Here is a 20,288-nt window from a genome sequence, read left to right as displayed (position 1 = left end):
GATGCAAATCGTCTCAGAAGGCCTGAGCAGGAGTGGATGGATGCGTTCGGATTTTTCTTGATTTTTCTGCAATTTTCATCTTATTTGTGAGTCATGAACCTCACCGCACGTCACTGCATATTATACATCTCCAGTGCATGATGTAAATGGAATCGTTACACTCAAATCACACACAAAAAAAATCAATCTGGAAACAAAATGTTTATCTTTTTTAATTCGAGCAAATTACTAAAATCGGAACAATATTCAGGAGGAGTTATCAAAAAGCTATAATCTCATCATTCCTGTTGAATACTGTAGAAAATAGTATGTACTGCTGCGGAATCACCAATTTATATATAAAAAAAACATCTGCATAGTCGAAGTAAAGACCAACAGAATCCCACGTGAACTGTCCTTGGCTTTTTGACAAGGCAGCATACTTGCAATATGGCCCTTTTTTGTGCATGTACTATATTTCAACATTTTTCCTTCTCGAAGCAATCAATCTTTGTGTTGCTACATCAATCGAGCGTACCTTTGAATGACGACCATCCTGCTCATGCTCCAACAGAATGACTGCCAACATAATAAACATGTAAACATGTACGGCTGGTGGATCACTACAGGTGTTTTTTTTTTTTTTCTTGTCTCCCAAAACAACCAATAAAGGTTTCACAGACACTGGATACATGCGTAAATAATCGTACGCGGAACGCAAAAATGTTTTCATAGTAAGCATATCATCGGATGCAATATAATTCAGAAAAGTTCAGCAAAGATTATAGATTACGTATGAAGGAGCATTGGATGGCCACAGTGAAAAGAAAAATGGAATCAAATTACAGAAAAGATGCTATGTCATAAGAATAGTCGTAATATTATGAGAAGAAAATTGTAATATGAGCAATAATGTTGCAGTATTACAAGAAAATATATGACTCGTATGTTAAGACCATTACTTCAAGATTGACTTTTCTCATAACATTGTGAATGCGTTCCAATATTAAAATGTATTTTGTTAAAAAAAATCATTCTTGCAGCTACCGGATTATGTCTTTGTTCTTTTGAAATTAATGTTTTCTTTTCCGTGTGGCCCAGATTTGCCGCTCTAATGTTATTTTTTAAAATGAAATAAATTATAAAGATATAGATGTATGCTGTATATACAAATTATAAACAGTCATAATATTTACATTTAATTAAGAAACCAAATAATTTGCCATGCATGACGTGTTTGGGAGGGTTACCGACAAGCTAAGCGGAGGCACAAACACATGATCATGAGGGTCATTAGTTACAGTGTATGGTTGTGCTAGAAAAGCACACAAAATGGAAGGGGGAGGTCTCAAAAATAGGGAAATGTGAATGAATATTTTTCTGTTTTTGATTCAAATGCTAGAAGTTGGTACATTTTAATCATGTGAAAAGAGTCAGTTTAGTACCTTTGCACAGTGGACGAGAGTAGAAAAAATGTAATTGGCACAAATGTTTTTGCTGCAAAATTCTGCTCCTCTCCATCCTGAGATGAACTTTTATCAGTAGCCATTTGTTTAAACTAAATTGAGACAGACTTTGCCTCCAGTCGCAGGGTGTCAGCCACACCCGAAAATAAATTGTTTAAGAAAGCAATTTTTTCTTTTTCGCAACTGAACTCATCCCGCTGATGGCGGTCTGTTGATCAGAATTAAAAATGGAAGACGACAAGCCAGTGTTCAACAGGGATTTGAGGAAAACAATCTCAGTGCCACTTTGCAATGTTTATTTTGTGTCAACATAGGCAGCTTGAGAAAATAGGCCAAGTATCCGGGGTGATGCAAAAAAAACTGGTGTATGAGTAAAGAGCCTGAATGGATCCCTCTGCGGTCTGCGAGGCAGTCGCTTTGGACAAGACCTGAAGTAGCTGCTGATTGGACTGAAATGCTGCTGCCATTGAGGCCGGTTTGATGTTTTTCATGTGCACGCTGCCTCACAAGTTCTCTCCGGGCTGGTACTGAGGCTCAGTGGAGGTGAAATAATCCTCCAGGAAGCCCTGCAGGTACTCAAAGGTGGGTCTCTCCTCGGGCTCTTTCCTCCAGCATGTCAGCATCAGCTCGTGCATAGATTCCGGGCACTCTGCTGGACACGGCATCCTGTAACCGCGCTCCACCTGGTCCAGAACCTCCCGGTTCACCATACCTGGAAGAGGGCGAGGTAGATTTGGCACCTTTTCGAACACATGACAGGAGAGAAATCTTTTGCTGGCTCAGTCTGCTCTTTCAATTGCTTTAAGCTGTGGGGCTTTTTTTCCCAACATAACTCAGTGGTACCACTGTTAAGACGAGCAAAGTGGAAAAACACAACCTAAATAAAGATGTCTTGCCTGGATATGGGACTCTTCCTTTGGTGGCCAGTTCGGTCAGCAGGATCCCGAATGACCAAACGTCAGATTTAATAGTGAAGCGGCCGTAGTGAGCCGCCTCGGGAGCCGTCCACTTGATGGGGAACTTGGCTCCTGCGGAACAAGTTCACACAGCCATAGCTCACATGAATAAATGAATGCCAGTATCCCCAATGTGGAGATTCAAGATGGAGGTCGAATCCTTGCTGACCTTGTCTGGCTGTGTATTCGTTATCCTCGATGAGGCGAGCCAGGCCAAAATCAGCCACTTTACAAACCAGGTTATCTCCCACTAGGATGTTGGCAGCTCTCAGGTCTCTGTGCACGTAGTTCATCCTCTCCACATAAGCCATCCCTGAAGCAATCTGACCAAGAAGAAGAACCAGATACCAAATCAGAACAGTCCTCCTACAAATGTACGGTTGTAGATGACCACATTGTATCTCGTCATGCATTCTCTAATTGTGTACGATTTGTTATCCGTCACTTGGCACATGACCATTACATTGTCTTTCCTTTGAATGTTGGTGCAAAAATGACATAAAAAGCCAAGTGACAACTATTTGTGGCTGACATACACTTACATTCATTTACACAATGAAACTGACAAAGGACACAGACAAATAAGGATACAGCTAAATTATTTCCACTGACCTGTGATGCCATGTCAACCAGCTGAGGGAGTCGGAGCATCTTGCCCATTTCACCTTTGAGGAAATCCAGTAAGCTACCTGTAGACAGGTACACGGAAAGTGACATAGCATTACAACACTGGTTAAGGTTCCCATGTAGTATACAAGTTAGCATTTTGGCAACAGTCATTCAAAATGTTGAATCTGAAGAATAAAATGTTTCTACAAGACAAGCCCAAACCTCAATAAATCTTATATAAATGTCAGTTACAGACAAGGCCCATTGCGTTTTTGTCGTAGCAGGAACTAAACAGATCAGACGAAGGCAGAAAACTAACTGTGTTATTGTGCGTGACGAGATATTGCATAACTAATCAACCAAAATCCATGCAAACCTTTTCCCATGTATTCTGTGACAATGTAGATGGGCTCCTCTGACACCACGGCGTAAAGCTGGACTAGCTTCTCGTGCCTCAGTTTCTTCATGACCTGGGCCTCCTCCAGGAAGGCTTCCGGGGACATAGTACCAGGTTTCAGAGTCTTGATTGCCACTCGGGTTGTACCGTTCCATGTTCCTGATAGAGGACAAGTTCAAGCAGCCAACTCGTAAAAAGAAATAGGACTGTGACCACAGTGTCAAGTCATTCATTAATTTACCAGATTTCTTTCATAGTCTTTGGTTCTATGGTAAAATCGGGCTGGATGAAAAGCCATGCTTACCCATCCAAACCTCTCCAAAGCAGCCCTGTCCAAGCTTGAGGTCTAGACGAAGGGACTCTCTGGGGATCTCCCAGGCATCTTTGGATAAGCCCTGAGTTTGAGGCTTCAGCACTGGGCAAATGTCTGTCAGACTGTGGCAAAGCCCATCAGCGTGCTCTGGAGACACAAGAGACAACAAACAGTGTCAGTGATGGCACACTGGTAAATACACAGGCATCACAGGAAGTGACACCAGAATGCCATTAGAATTGATCATGAAGATTGGTTGAACATTTTCACTATATCTACCGATGTAATATTAAAAGTCACGAGGATCCAATAATGCTAACTGACTTACTACGATAGTGATTGACAAGCAGCTGCAGAGTGCTAAACTGCGTGCGGGATGTGATGTAAAAGCCGCCACTGTCCAACTTCCTGATCTTGTAGTGTTTCACATTCAGCCCCTTGGTGTTGTCGTAGTCCAGCACAGATAAACAATAGGCACCTGTGCAGAGAAACACGGCACAAAAAATATCAAGACTGATAACATTTACAAACACCTCCACTCGTTTGAGTAAAAACAGCTAAATGAAGCAACGCGATGCTGTTGCACCATGTCATACTAGGTGACAGGCAGTCATAAAGTATTAAAGCCTTTTCTTGTCAGCCATTTTGGAAATTACATCACTGGTTGCGGCTGTTGCGCCTTTTTTATGTGCGCTTTGTACTTCAGAAATGATTGTGGATGTGGTATGGGAGGCATTGGCAAAGCTAGGGGAGGGGGTCACTGGCCTCCCCCTCCTGAATTATGCTTGGACCCCGTCAGGTGCCAGTGCATATAATTAACGTTGGGAATTTTCAGATTTTTATGGGAATGTTTTTCAACATTTCCACATATCCCCCGGAACATATAGGAATCTTCATCAGGGTTTTTTTGCAGATTTTTTTTGTAAGGTTTGTGAGAAAAAAAAAGGCTTTGTTTTGCGGAAACCTTGTCATATTCTTCAGCACCCCCCAAAGAAATAATCCTAGAGAGAGATAGAGACAGAAAGAAATTGAGAGAGCCATAGTGTGCGTCCACCGTGAATATCACACGCAATGCGGTGTTTATACCACTAGAGAGCAATCTCAATCAAGTGAAACGTTCGAATTACAACCCACCCCCCCAGACCCTGGTAATGCCCCCCACCTTCTTCACATGTATAAAGTGGGCGATAATGGCCCGTGGTTAAATAGGCCTCATCTCCACACTGACCTAATTCTGTCTGGCTTACCCAGCCAGGACCTACACATTGCTCCTTCTCACATTCCTTTTTCCCCTCTGACTTCCCTAAACTGTCCCTGTTTCTCATTTGAAGCAGGGCCTAATCACCAGAAATAGGACACACACATACATAAACAGCTGAACCCGAAGGGAGAATGCGGCCTATCGGAAGCATCTTTTTCAACATGCCCTACAGGCATCTCATCGGACCTTATCCCATCTGCCCAAGTTAGGCCCGCACAGCTGAGGGGAAAAAAAAAAGCTTTATCACCCTTCTTGTTCAAACATGTCTGGAGAGAAGTTTCATGGAATGTAAGCGGATTCGCATAAACCTGAAAAGATCAAAAATAATGCGGCTGTATAAAGAGCTACAACAATTCAATGGTTGGTGTTTTGTTTTTGTCCTTACAAATGAAATTATGGTTTAAATTCTAATTTCCTTACAATGCCTGTTCTCAAGGAAACCCCCTGATGCTCGGTTGGCCAATGTAAGTATTATACTCACTGTAGCTTTGCATTAACATGGTGACCAGTTTAGAGCTGCCAAAATCGGAACAGCTTGTTTAAAGACGCATTTGGAGAAATAGGCAGTTCCCCCCTCCCAAAAACAAAATACTGGTTGGGTGAATTCAATGGTGGGTAGGCAGTTTGGATATCCAAATATAAAAGCAATTACAAACATTTTCTGGACCTGCTGTCAACAAAAAAAATGGTTATGGGAGAGGTGTCACTTTACTTCCTGACCACCGCTGAGAAAGGCATGAAATCCTATCCAATTCTTGACTGTTGGCCAATACATGTGTGAAGCGGGTTCACTCCTACACTCCAGTGTCACGTCTTAAATTACCCACGAGGCGTACATTTTTGGGTGGTGGGCAAACTATGACAGGGGTCAAGACACACAGCGCTTGAAAATTGCAATCTGTACTAGTGTTGATATTAAAGCTATTAAGTGTCAAATACAATCTATAAATGTCTGTACAGTTAAGCATCCTAACAGACTGTGTTTGACCTTAGCTTCTACTGTATTAAGGTTTAGTTTGTACTGTGAGTTACATTCCTCCGGTTTCAATTGCACATATTGCAAACTCACCTTTGGTGGTTTCGCTTTCTCTCACCAGGAATGTTCCTCTTCTATTCTCCAAACTGAGCAGCAGTCTCTCCGAGTCACGGCGGGTTATCTTGCCAAAATACCACCTGGTTTGGTCGAAGAGGGAAAAAACAAAAAGCACAGGAAAAGAGTGGGTTGGTGAAGGCCGAAGTGAGTTGGTGTTAAAGATAAGAAGAAGGCAACATGCATGCACACACAATGCCATGACAAGAGCCGCTTACCTGGACTCTGCAGTCAGTGAGAGATGACTGCAGAAGAAGGAAGGCAAAAGGTGAGACAAGGAGACGTTTAAGAAGGTTAGTTAAGCATATCAACACTGATCATTCCCTCTTGGTGAGAATGAAAGGAGGAAGGAACCGTATTGTACAGACAAATTCCACAGATAGAAAGTAAAAGTTAAAGAAAAAGAAAAAGTTATTCTCTTTTTGAAAGTCCCCCCCCCTCCCTTTAGGGGGGCTGCATTAGTAGGTGGAGTCTCGGTACCTTATTATTGCAGTTGCAAAAAGAAATAGTTTGACATGCAAGTATGGAGGATATGATTACTCAATCATAGATTACAAAAAAGGTTCTTAAGTTCGTGTTCTGAGCTTGTCATAATTGACTAATTAGTTTGACTTTTGATGATGTGACTCCAGTCATGTGGTCCAAGTCCAAGGACCATCCTTCATAATAAGCAAAGCTAGTCAGTAGCCAGGCTTGTCAACATCTTTCCATTTAGTAAATTATTAACAAAGATGCCTTAGTGCTAATGAGAACCAGGTTGGCATGCAGGAAGTAGAAAAGTGAAGGTAAAACCAAGAGAAAAATGCTTTACTCTTCTGCTTGGATGGAGTCGGACGGAGCAACGTAATTGCTGGGAATATATCCGCTCTCTCCGGTGGCCAGGGAGCGTGCCAGCCACCAGTCACCCTCTCTGAAATGACAACACAAGTGACATGAGGTCCAAAAGCACACACAACTTGGACAGTGGGAATATTTGGGATGGTCAAATGGAAATTATTGCGCACTAGCAGGGATGGGCATGGTAAACACAGTAGAGCTTTGATCAGTATTCTGTCAGTGTGGAAATGTATCAAACTACTATTTCTTTTAAATCAACAGGTTTACGTTGCTGGGTCATAACATGCAGAAGCAATTGAGGTGTATCGTACTGGAATACCAATAACCAATTTTCTAGACATGGTTTTAGAAATAGTTGAAGGAAAACAATATGCTTTTAAACATTGTTTCCGTAATGGCTAGTACACAGCTTGAAATATTTGTTATGCTTCGACCATGTTGGGGAGAAGCCTCGGCATGGTGCAGGTTGGCACGAGGTAGCCCTCAAGGACCAAATGAATACCTCGCAGGACTATTCTAAAAATAACTCACCAGTGAGACGCTCTAAATTTTTTCCAGTTTCTAATTTGAAAAAAATAAATAAATAGTGCCACAATCGAATGAGCTACATCTAACTAGTTTATTAAGTCATGCTTCCATCAGTGTAAAATTGGAAACGACAATATTTATATTTAAAAAAAAAAAAAAAAAACTAGAGCATACCTTAAATATCAATCTTGTAAGCATGACTAAACTATAGCATTTGCGGAACTAATTTATGGAACGACAATGGGAAGATTATTTACTCCAAAATAATTAGAATAATAAATTTATCATTTCAGAGGTGTTTATTAAAATCATAGCCCAAGAAACAGCTAGTTACGAAACGTTTTTAGCAATGACTTTTTAAATGTACTGTTTTACAAAAAAATGTAAAGCACACAATTATACTTGTTTTACTGAGTTTCTGAACCAATTTTTGAAACCCTGTATAGCTATAAAAAGGTGAATTCAGTTAAGATTTTTTTTCACAATCACATTGAGACGTTATTTTATTCGAAAAGGTTTTCATTAAATCACTTAGTTATGTGTTTTCCCCGTTTCCATTACAGGTGGTCTAATGCATTAGTTAAACAATGAACATAAAAATCATTGAAAAAATGGATGGAAATTTTTCTAAATGCCCATCCCTAATTTGTACACAATAGGAGAACACGAGCAAACGTGGGTATGACAATGGGACAGGATTGCGTGTGTATGCTTATCATTATTAGGGAGCAGCCTCTGAAGCTTTGCAGCACTGCAATGAACATCAAAAGTGCTGAAAAGTCTCAGACAAACGTGAGACGAGGGGCGGGGCCAGTGTGGCTTGGACAAATTTATAATGCAAACGTTGAGTAATGCAAGCAAACACGTCAGCAGGCAGCACATTCAGGATGCTTTCACACAGAAAGTTGTCAATCGGCGACTCGGGAGTGAAACAGCGCTAATATACACAAGTTTTATTCCTTGTTGACTTGAACCCATTCACAACTTAAAAGTGGAACTTTGACGTCTATAGTGGCAGTGAATGAGTTAAGAATGAGGTGGAAATTCACTGAGTGCAATTTGCAATCGTTGAATTGGCATGGTATATTGTTCAGTTTGCTTGGTCTGCACTTGGGTTTGGGAAAAATGTACTTGAGTTTAATTAATCCAGAATAAATGGCACTTGTGTGAAAGCACCCTTGAATATAATTCCATTGCAGCTTCACAAACCTGCATTTCACTTTCCTCCTAGGAAAATGTGATGGATGAAGAAGAGAAATGATGACAAAGGGGTTTGGGTTTGAGGGCGGAAAGAGAAGCGACAGTTATAAGCAGCGGCAGAAAAGCATAGCAGCAAATATGCTAAAACCTTCAATCGGATATTGATCAATCTTGTCATGCTTCAAGGGCCACACACTCTCAATGTGACAACCTCCTAGGTCACTGAGTACAAGAATACTCTGAGGAGGAGAATGAGGATCTTAAGAACTCTTGGTTCATTATCATACTTGACCAGATACGGATCCAGGTCTTTTTCTCAAGAGAACAGATGTAGCAATAATTCACCATTGTACTTAGCGCCACCTTCTAGGTCAACACATATTGGCTAAGCAGCACAAGGTTCATTAAACATCTATTGATTCATGAAGCAACCCCACCCCCATTAAAAACAGCCAGAACCCCCTAACCTCTTTTGACCACATTAGGAAGCTTCCCAGCAAATGTGAAATCATCAGAAGTTATGTTAAAATAACCTGAAATATTTTCTTGGCAATCAACTTTGTGATGATTCCAGTCACATATTATTTTGCGAAGCCCTCGGAGATGTAACTCCTCCCAAAAAAAAACCCACATTGGCAAAAATGTGACAATATCAATATTCCTTACGTGTTGTTGACTATCTGGAGACGTTCTCCCTTTCTGAATGATAGATCGGAAGCTGTTCGAGACTCGTAGTCATACAATGCCACAAAAGTCGTGACACCTCCTGTGTGGAGAGAAAACGATTGTGAGTGCGTGACGGGAGTTCCTGAGGATGTGCAATTAACATTGTCAGCATACCTCAAAATAATTCACTTCAGCGAGCAGCCATTTATTAACTTGCATATTTTGATTTTACTTTGGCCTTATGATGTATGTTTCAAAAGGAGTAGCCCATACTTCTCAAAATTAAAATAATGTTAAGCTTTTTCCATATGAACGTTTGAATGTAATCATTTCCGATGGAAACATGAGTTTCAAGATCGATCAAGAACTAACTAATCGATAGCAAAAGAATGAGACTGCAGTTTTGTGCAAAGGTGTCTCACCTGATAGTGTGTTTCTATTCAAAGAGGAGTTGAGGCTACTGTTGTCCACGCCACCGAACAAGGCCAGTTCGGCCTTATTACTCATGGAGTGGTTGCCACCAAGGCCGCCGTCCACAGTCCGACTGGGAGTTAAGGACTGCTGGACGGAGTTCAGGTGGTGGCCACCAAGCCCTCCCCCGGAGCTGAGGTGGGCATCGAGACTGATGGTGCGTGGAGCTGCCTCTTTGGGTTTACTTTTGGATCCCCCCATTGTGAGGACTAGAGGGCATTGAAAGACAGGAGATGGAGGGGAAATGAGGTGATGATTGTAGCCACTATCCAATACAATTATAATGAGTTGTCTCCATCAAAGTTTCTCATCCGGACCCATATTTTGAAGTGGTGACCCATTTTAACAGAAGTATATTTATTTTTCAATAGTCTTTGACATAGAAATAGATGTGCAAATTACAATATAGAACATACAATTATGAAGCATGAGGAAGAACAAGATTACCTCGTGTCGAAATAATTAAATCAATTTATCAGATGCCAAAACTACAAACTCCAGACAATTTTCTGGGCTGCATAAAGACAACACTAACAAAAACCTGTTTGCCATAAAAGACAAAAGTCTTCAATTGACACTTGAGTATGTTCCAAAACAAAGTTCCAGTGAGGGGCTGAGGACACAGGACATTGGCTACATACCAAACATCAGCTGCTGGTCCTCACATTTGACACACGTGAGTGCATGCGCATACACACACACACGTGTGCACATGCAACTCACCAACTCAAATGATCCGTCCATTTTTTTCTACTGCTTATTGTATACTGCTTCCGACACGGAAGCCAGAGTGAACCGTTACACAAGCAGTGAATCGAATCAATTGAAATAATTGATTATATTATTTACAAGACTGCAGGGGAAACAATAATAACCACAATACCACTCAGTACAACAAAGACCTTCACCAAGGCCAACTTATTAGGTTGACCACAAATTGAATTACATGCGTTCCAGTATAAGCTTCTGTTTTTCAATTTGTGGGCTGAAATAACGACAACACTGAATTATGATGCCCTAAAGTCAGTTTCATTTATTGGAGTGAAAGTCGACAGATAACGCTGGCTAATAAATGCATAACTTGAAAGGTTAATATGAAGAACAGACAGCGGAGCAACGGTCCGTTTTGGATCAGTGCATCTTTTTTCTTCCCATTATGCTTTATATAGCGCTCGTGACGGGGCTGTAATCACAGCTTAGTGTGGGAATATGATTACACTAAGCCAAAGCAGCGCTATGGTTGACGGATATAACCACAGGGGGTCTGCTATGAAAAGCTAATTTTCAGAGAAGGCTGATTTGGGAGCTATAGTGACAAGTTGGCAGGGGTCAGAGTGCCCACAGGGAGCGCCAAGATGCTCAGCCTGCCGAGCACTCCGTGCATCGTTTTCATTTCATTGCCATGTCTGCCTCACTCAAGAGGAGCTTGTACTCCATGACCAGAAGTCGGAGTCGTGCATACATGCATGTTTTTGGAATGTGGAAGGAATCTGCAGTATCTGAAGAAAACCCACGTAAGCATAAAGGCCGACATGTTAACCAAGACTACGTCACACTAACCCGCTAACATTTTCAAGCGAACCAATTTTAACAATAAAACACTTGCCTTGCTTAAAAGAAGTTTTCTAATTGCTTCACGGAATATGTCATTACAATTTCTATTATTTTCTATAGGAAAAACTCCAAATTCACAGAATGCATTAGGGACCAGTGGGAATATGACTACGTAGTCTTTTTTTCATATTCCATTTCCAACAAAGCCATTTCAGTTGACTGCAGAAGATCCAATCGCTTGAGGGTTTCCTGGCTTTGAAAAGCATGCAGGAACAGGAAATAAATGGAGACGGGCAATATTGCGTTTGGACAGAACGGAAGCATGTGTGTTAGCTAATAACGTTAGCCTCATTTCGGGCTAATAGATTCTACAACAGAGGGAGGCTGGGCTGCATAAAAATCCCTGTGGCAAGGCGGGGGCGTGTGCTTGCTTGCTTGGGGAGGGGTTTGCTTAATTATGCATACGGATTGGCAAAGAGTTTCAAATCCTTGGAGTCTTTAGGGACTTTGGTTGAATACCAAAAGCAGTCATGCTGCTGGGGCTCTTCCCGTACAAATGCTTTACTTAACCTGGGACTGGAAAACTTCTTCTGTCATCAGAATAGGAGCAGTGTTGTGATCCTCATCGGTTGAAAATTCACAGCCCTTATCATCAGTTCATATTTGTCTGATCTTAGTGATGAAAACGACATGGCTCTTCTTCAATTTTTCTTTTCATCTCATTCGTTTCATCTATCAGGACGTCAAAATTGGCCAAACTTGCTTCAGATGTTTTTTTATTTTGTATGCAGACTTGATGAGAAGATATTCCCCGCTGTGAGGATGAAACAAAGTCAAGTCAGACTGACAGATGGTGAAACTCGTGAAGAGGCGAGTTCAGGCTTGCGCGCTGAGACAAAAACCACAACAGTATTCTTCATTTCTACCAGCGTTGCGGGTACCCTGAACATTGAATGCGACAGTTAAATCACCGAAGCCCAAATTAACCAAAACAAGCATCAACTTTTTTTATTTCTTTCTTTATTGAAGACTGAAACACAACATTTTTAACACAAATTTTGATTACTGATTAATTTACAGCATTTGGTATTTGGTGGCTTTGGTTTTGGTTGTGCAGTATGCAGTTTTCAGCACATACTGATTAACTGTACAGCAATATAAAAAGAAATGATTTACTCAAAAACCTGTTATTCTTTTTAGGGTACTGCCTAAAGTTACACGTTTATGTGAAAATAAACACTAGTACATTTTTTAGTACATTTCCTCACCAATTATTTTGTACTATTAACATAGCAGAAATAATCCAAATTAAAATGTCAGTCACAGTTTAGGCTCATTTGACAGAAACTGGGCTCATAACAAAAAGAAACGGGGGGAAAAAAAAAAAAACAGAAGCGCAGAGATGCAGCCGTTATGGAAGTCCCATTCTTGCTTTAAGTCAAACAAACAAATGAGCTTCCTCTAATGGTTAAATGAACCGGCAGTTGAAGTGAAGATAACACTCTGGTTTCAACGCATTTATTTACATAAGCACACGTCATAGGTGGACTGGCCGAAGTGAAACCAACAAACCAGTTTGTCAGCTTGTTCCTGTGGTCAAAATGCAAACTGACGCGTTTGCCTTTGAATCGTTGCTTCCAGGGGAGACGCATCTGGTCCTTTTCACCGTTTCTCCGTGGCAGTGCTCTGCAAACAGCTGGCCGAGTCACGGGGCTTCACAGATTACAACGTCTGTGGCTTGTGATCCTTATGTCAACCCACTTGTATGCATTCCTTCATTTTTTAATACCCTCCGTCATGTAATTACAACACTACCAGGTCATTCCTGGGTCAGCACCAGCAATTTGCCACATGAGCCAAACGCTCTTGTTTACATTCTGATCGTCACCATCTTTTTCCTTAGCGTACTGGCTAAACCCCGTGACGACGTCCATCGGGGCCTGCAAACAAACACTACTATCTTTGCAATGACAAGACTGGATAGACCAGTCTGATGGCTGCGAGAACTCTCGATCCTGTTTCAGCTAATAATGAACGCACCCTAGCAATGGTCCAAGTTAAATGTCAGCGTGTTCGCTTATTCTCCTCCTTGAACTCAGCTGTGTTTGCACAACTAACATTGATAGTACACCCAACAGCTTTCGCTATCGCCTGTGCCGCCAAGTAAAGTAGTGTGTGTCAAGTGATCTTTTTGGTACACAGCCTCTTCAAGCGGGTTGTGCATTCACTACTTTAACATACTTTTCAAAATGAGAATAATTGGGTTGGTCTGACTGAAAACGGGTATATAGTTAGAATTACTGATACATTCAATTGCTCTTTCATCACTGCACACTGCTGTCTCAGTGACTACTTGTGTTGCCACAACTCATTTATAATATTAGTAGTGAGTAAATACAAAAACCAAACTAGACAGAAGGCATCACTTGAAACTAGTGATCCAGAATCCAAAGATAAGGAACAGCAACAGACAAAGCTAACGTTAGCATATGTATTGTATTGTGTATCCAAACGCACCAACGATTTGGGAAAAGGGATTTTGGGTGCGAGTCCAAACGTTACTTTTATTGGTCTTGGTTTCCGTAAAATAAACGCGACTAATACTCTGAAGCATCGGTGTCAAACTCAAGGGCCGGGGGCCAGATGCGGGCCACCACATCATTTTAAGACAAATTTTGCAACGACTTTATGTCATTACTACAATTACTACATTTCTTCGCTATCGAGTTTGCTAGCGCATGCGCAGTGATACTGACCGGCAGAATAACATCCGGTTGTTACCAAAGATGATCTTCTTTCTGAAATAATTTTACGTTTACGGACTTAAGTAGGAGTCAAAATTTGGGTGCGTATTATACATGGGTACAGGCTTCTTTCCAGCATCGACATGCCATTTTTAGGGTGCGTATTATACATGGGGGCGCATTATACATGGAAAAAAACGGTATTTTGAAAAATGCTAAACTGTTTTGAGACTTCACATGGTTGACCAAAGCGGCTGAAAAGAGCCATAGCGTCACCCTAAGGTAGTGGGAGCAGACGCACTTCGGCCAATAAGCCAATCATAGTGGGACAATTCGCACAAATAAATGCCCACAGTACTAAAGCGCCAGCTTGACTCTTAAAAGACTCTTAATACACGCCCCGACTGGAGGTGGAGATTTTGCTGAGTCCTGAGCATGAGTCCCAACCACAAAGCCAACAGTGCCACCCCGTCATGGACCGATACCGGCTTGGGCCGGAGGTAAAGTCAATATTTACAGCTCCAAGCACAAATGAACATCCCTGCAGTTGCCGTGGACGCAAATTCTAGCATTCCGCAAATCGACACGCAGCACCGATGAATGATGCCAGCTCATGTGATGAGGAATGAGTTTCTGGAAAATGAACGAAGGTGAGACCACCTGCACAAATTACATTCAGTGTGGTGCCTTCGTCAATCGCCAGAGCACAAACATTCCTGAGTCACATTCCAGCCGCTCAGGAGCCGGCAGTGTTTGGGCTTCCACTATAGGACCATGGTCATGTGGGTGGATTTTTTTTGTTCCAAGTGAACTATGTTCAAACCACCTTTTGTTTGCCAAACGTCACCACTAAGCTGACCTTCAAATCATATGACATCGTTGGGCTGGTGGCAGCAGCAGCTGTCTTAAAGCTTACTGAAGAATTCTATGTCCACTTCCAAACAACAAACACTGTTGGCACCAACTGCAAATTCATGGGTTTAACCCACCCCCGCACATCCCACGCTTCTTAATCCAAGTATGACATACATTAAATTATTTTGGATTTCAGGCTCAGAACATATCCAGACCATTTTAGAAAATGTTATTTTTTGCTTTTGCAAGGGGGAGCAGTGAAATGCTATTTAAATGTATGCTCTTTGCAAGCGGCATTATTAAGTGTAATTTCATTTTGGGGAAATGCCTTCATGACCTCAGCCCAGGTACACGCTATACGTGTGGTGGGAGGGGGTCCAAACATGCTGGATCAACCCAAACTGCAAACATGTTCAGATATGTGAGCCAGGTGTGCATGTGCTGTGACATTCCCCAGTATGGTGCAGCAGCGACATGAAGCACAGTCATCGTTCAGGAATGCCGAGGCGAGTTTAAACTTAACGCCTGCTCGTACGGCCCATGGCAGGAATGCACAGAGAGCAGGTATGGTGTCTGTCAGCTCACTGTGTGTGGAGATCCACGCAGGTTAGCCGTTTATGATGAGGGACCGCAGAGGAACCAAGGAAAGTTTGAAGCCTGATCTGCTCATCGTCAACATGTGTGATACAATACTGACGTTTGGGGCCACTGTCATTTATTTGTGTTATTTGTCCATATGTGTCTTAAAAGAATGGACGCTTCACAAATTTCTACTGATTTTGCATTATTTTTCTCCCGATGCTATTTAGTGTTAAAAAAAAGAAAGCTGATGTTTGTTGTCTTCAGTGACTTCAGTTTTCACCAAACATATATACATTTCCCAGGTACCAGACCAGAATTGAATATTGCTCAGTTTTACAAAATGCAGGCAAAAACAAAAGGTTGAGCCTCTTGCCTTACAATATTATGCAAATGCAACCAGTACTGTTTACAAAAAATCATTTGGAGAAAAACTGAGGGATAAAATCGTGTCAAGATTTCTCAAAAACAAGTTGTGACCCGTCATTCCCAGCTACAATTTGGACCGAGAAGGGGATTCGATTCTTATTATTTTTCTGTACATGTTCTCCTTCTTCATTTCCATACGGGATTTCACCTTATCGCCTTCTAAACGGTTCCTTTGTTTTAGCAAGTCTCCATTTCAATATTCAAACCAGCAGACAGAATGAGATTTGAAGTTTGGTGGAGTTTACAGTAAAGCAATTTAAGTTGTATCTAAGTTTAGAAATGTTCTGCTCTACCCAACAGCACTCCATATGCGCAAATAAATTGAGTACCAACGGTCAGCATAGACTACATAACACTGCACGGGTGAAGGCGGATGCACAGCCTCATGCATGAACATGTCATCATCCTGACCTAGCTTGTCCAGCTGCGCTGCCACAAAGCGACACAGAGGCATCTTTCTTCATGCTAAACACGCCTTTTCCTGTCACGAAGCCACACAGAGCGATGGGAACCAAGGTGATAGCTTTGCCACAGAGGGTGGATTGAGCGGAGATGAGTGGCCTCTGTCACTCTGGCTCATTCCCAACGCTGCGGGACAGGAAGTGGCCAGGGATGCTGGGATAGACACAAGTCCTCCACTGTTTGTCTCCATCAAACATCTATCAAATAGTCCATTCAAATTGATGCCAGAGCTACTGACTTGACTGTGGTTTGGGATCGCCCGTCTTCTTTTTGGTGTGGCATTCAGGTAGTGGGAAAGAGAAACGCAACCTTTGCAATCAAGCCTGAAGTTGACTCGATTTGCAGAACAAGTGTCTGATTTGTTCCCCTATAGTCCATACAAGAATTGATACATCAATTCATCATACAATTCCTAATCGCCAAACAAGCCTATTGACAGCTTTTATGGAAATCAAGCGGGCCTGTAAATGGTGGGAGTAATCATGTGAATACAAGAAAAACGCTAAGAAGAAACATCTGTATAAACAACAAAAGTAGGCCACCAACACATCAACAGAAGCAGGTTTGAGTGGATGGGAGAGGTGTGAACAGGTGCTGTTGGTGACCCCCATGACCGGCCGCTAAGTAGCACCAAAACTGGGACAGAACGTCACAGAAAAAAAAAAGAAGCTCCCCATTAGTGAGACAGCGAGATCGACGTATTAAGCACTGGGGAAAAAAAACAGTATTGTGTTTCGAGCTGTTTTGAGTTGGTCTGCCTTCTCTCCTCCAACAAACAAGCTTCCTCTAGTTTATAACATCAGAACATTTACAATATATCCTCCACAAACTCAGAGCCAATTAATCCTCATTTGATCAAAAGGAAAGTGGGACATTGGCAGGATCAAATGTTGATCTCAGCAAGCTGTCGGCTACAGTGTGCTCACTTCAGAACCGTTAAATCCACAGGGGGAAACAACAGCAAAGTAGTCTCGCTTTAAACTGACCTTGACTTGAACATATTGCACGTTTCCCGTTTTACGTCTGCTTCTTTTCATTTGAACATACTTCGCCATTGCGATTACATTTTGATCAGGCTTTTTCTACTTAAAAGATTTTATTCTTACCGGTGGGGTATCAGTATCATGTAATGATATTCAAAGCACACGGTTTGATGTCACGGTACGATAATTGTTGCAATACTGAAATAAGCCTATTGTAAGCCTCAACAGTGAAACATTTCTCTGATTGCAATCTTATATTAGTCTATCATCACTGGTAAATATTGTATGTTTTTATATTGCTTATTTTAATACTCATTTGTAAGACTGCCATGAATTGTTTCAGTTTAGATGATCAGATAAATTTCACACACACACTTATTTATTTGGTATTTATTTATTCATTCATTCATTAGCATGCTTAACCAATCACTGAGTGCATTATGAACTACAACTAATGAACGCTTCCCTCAAATTGTTTACTATTTAATTGCTGGGCCCATTCAAGGAGCTCTAGTTGCTAACCAAAACAGCAGCTGTCCATGTCCAGTGTGGTTGATGGTTTTGTTACGTAAATATAGTCCCGACAAGGGTGTGCAATATGACATCGTCCAACATTAGATCAAGTCTCTGCCTGGCCAACCCTAAATGATTTCGTTTCTGCCTCTCTGAGTAGGCCCACAAAGGCAATTTTGAAAGTGGAAGTGACTCGTCCTGTAGCCGCAGGGCCCGGATGGCTGCGGAAACAAGTGGCACATTGATGCCAGCCAGGCCCAGCGTATCACTTTGACGGGCAGGCCGAGCCGCGAGGAGTCGGAACAAAAGGCTCCAGTCCAAAGCCATGCTGCCAATTAGCAGGAATTTCAGACCCGAGAACCCCTTCCCACCGATCTCCTTTCGAGGCTTTTCGCTGCATGCCATTCATCGGATTCCAAGGAGCATTAGGAAAGACTGACATATGTGAATGGGGAAGAATCTCACAGTACATTGAGAAACGCTCAATGCAACATTTGGGGACATGCTGTTTTCCTTTTGCCAAAAATCCCTAATTCTGTCAGAAAATACAAAAATAACTACCAACATAATCTGTGGGGATTAGTCTAATGCACTACTGAAACGCAGATGGACGCGTGCTTGCATGATGACTGAAAATGTATTGATGCTTCTCTGATACGTGTCACAGAAAAAAAAAAAAAAAAGGTTCACATTTCCGAGAGGATTACCGAGGGAAGAACAAGTCCGACTTTTCAGGGCGGGTCAACTTCAGAAAGATTTTCAAATGCATTGGACGTTCCGAAGTCACTAAACCAGGTTGGCTCATTGAGGACGTGCACGCCAACTGTCGGGACCGCCCTTCCACAAATTACAGGGCGCACCATTGCACCAACGATGTCTGGGCAAAACGCTTTGTTTTCCATTAACGCCACATTCGAGGCAATACTTTAACCATGGAGTCACGCTTCATGGAAGAGACTAATCGTGGCCGCATGACAACTCTGTACGAACGGTTTGGGAAAGGAAAAACGTGCTAGGAATGATTTGAAGCAGCCTCTCCCAAACTTCCAGGCATGAAAATGTCTAAAAAAGAAAGCGCACCGAGGAAAGAAAATAGAAAGACTTGAGTTTGAATGGGAACATATGTTAAGCGTTTGTGGGATTTAGTTTTGTCCATTTGCAATGTCAGAGGTCAACACATTGGCCGAATTGAAAAGGGAAGGTTTGTTGTTTCACATGAAACTCAAGCAGATCCCAACGCTAGTTGCTCAATTTTGGGAACCCCCCTCCACTCCCATACAAACATGCATGTACAGTAAATAAAAACAAACCTAATACAGGATAAAACTACTACTTTAAATTGACTCTGCTTATGTCAGTTAAACTTGTTCTTTTATATCGGCTTTGAACATGTTCCATCTTTGGGACAAAGCCTAACAAAAAAGCCACACACAAAAAACAAAGGTGAGCCACAAAAAAACAAAGGTGTTAATGCAAAATACGTCATTTACTCTTTGAATCTCACAAGTGAAGAGTGTAGTTTTGCAGCAATGTGATAATTTACGTAAATAACTGGACTAAAACATACTAGCCCATTAGAATAAATAAATACAATACCACTGTCACATGGAAAACCAGTAAGTCCGGCGGTGATTGAGCGTGCCACCAAGTGACGCACGATGACGTATTCGTTACGTAACACCGAAACGTCGTAACTCAACCGAGTACCCCCCTGCGCGGGGATGGTGGAAATCAATCCAGTGTGTGGTATATGAGAAATAGAACGCATCACGTTTGGTATAATATAGTCCATATAAGATCTAAACAGGTTGTTAAGTGTAGCAAATTGTTTTCGTATTTATTTTTTATTTGACGCAGTGACGAGCCAGTTAAAAGACAAGCGCAAGTTTACTCACCCAACCCACTCGTGGAGGTATGCGGTGGTCTCTCCTGGTTCCGGTCACGTCTTCAAGTCAAAACATTAAAGTACACGTAGGAAAAAGGGTGAAAAAGAGACCCCAAAACGCCCTACCTCCTCAAATTTTGCTTTTTTTTTTAAAGAGGGGCTGAGTGGAGGGTGGGCGAACAATAACAGCCACACTCCGTCTGTGCCACGATTGAAAGTCGAAAAGGGGACGCCGGTGATCCGAGGTCATACCGCGGGGAAGCTCCCAATTGGTGCAAACATGTTCACGCGGCAAAAGAACAATAAACACGTCCCCCACAAAATGTTGCTTTAATGCATGGATATGCGACCGTATCAGCCCAAGAAGTGTTAGTTCCGTTCAAAACACCGGGATGTGTCAGAGGCATAGGCAGGGGGAGAGGAGGCGTGGCCTTAGCAGATCGGCGAGCATTGATTGGTTGACCCTCTCATACACGAATTAACCCCTGATAGCGTTTAACGATGGTCTGCA

General features: G+C 41.9%; 1 protein-coding gene across 1 annotated transcript; it reads right to left on the bottom strand.

Annotated features, from left to right (window-relative positions):
* Positions 1-194: 194 nt before the first annotated feature.
* src (v-src avian sarcoma (Schmidt-Ruppin A-2) viral oncogene homolog) lies at positions 195-20,174 on the bottom strand. Its single transcript, XM_061272047.1, has 12 exons — positions 19,788-20,174; positions 9,725-9,982; positions 9,303-9,402; positions 6,883-6,981; positions 6,051-6,154; positions 4,049-4,198; positions 3,712-3,867; positions 3,387-3,566; positions 3,014-3,090; positions 2,571-2,724; positions 2,342-2,473; positions 195-2,157 (listed from the first exon to the last, which is right to left on the bottom strand). The coding sequence occupies exons 2-12, from the start codon at positions 9,972-9,974 to the stop codon at positions 1,949-1,951; spliced, it is 1,611 nt and encodes a 536-aa protein (XP_061128031.1). The 5' UTR covers positions 9,975-9,982; positions 19,788-20,174; the 3' UTR covers positions 195-1,948.
* Between the last annotated feature and the right edge of the window lie 114 nt (positions 20,175-20,288).

Source organism: Syngnathus typhle, linkage group LG2 (genome assembly GCF_033458585.1).
Source record: "Syngnathus typhle isolate RoL2023-S1 ecotype Sweden linkage group LG2, RoL_Styp_1.0, whole genome shotgun sequence".
NCBI classification, from domain to species: Eukaryota; Metazoa; Chordata; class Actinopteri; order Syngnathiformes; family Syngnathidae; genus Syngnathus; species Syngnathus typhle.
Note: the sequence above shows the minus strand (reverse complement) of the source record. Positions and strands in the feature narration are given on the sequence as shown.

Bases quoted from the DNA above. Each gene is read 5' to 3' on its own strand.
- src (XM_061272047.1), bottom strand. From the start codon at position 9,974: ATGGGGGGATCCAAAAGTAAACCCAAAGAGGCAGCTCCACGCACCATC. The intron at 4,199-6,050 runs GTGAGTTTGCAA...TTCTCTGCACAG, and splicing joins AGAAAGCGAAACCACCAAAG to GTGCCTATTGTTTATCTGTG. The intron at 2,158-2,341 runs GCAAGACATCTT...GCCCTCTTCCAG, and splicing joins AGGAAGAGTCCCATATCCAG to GTATGGTGAACCGGGAGGTT.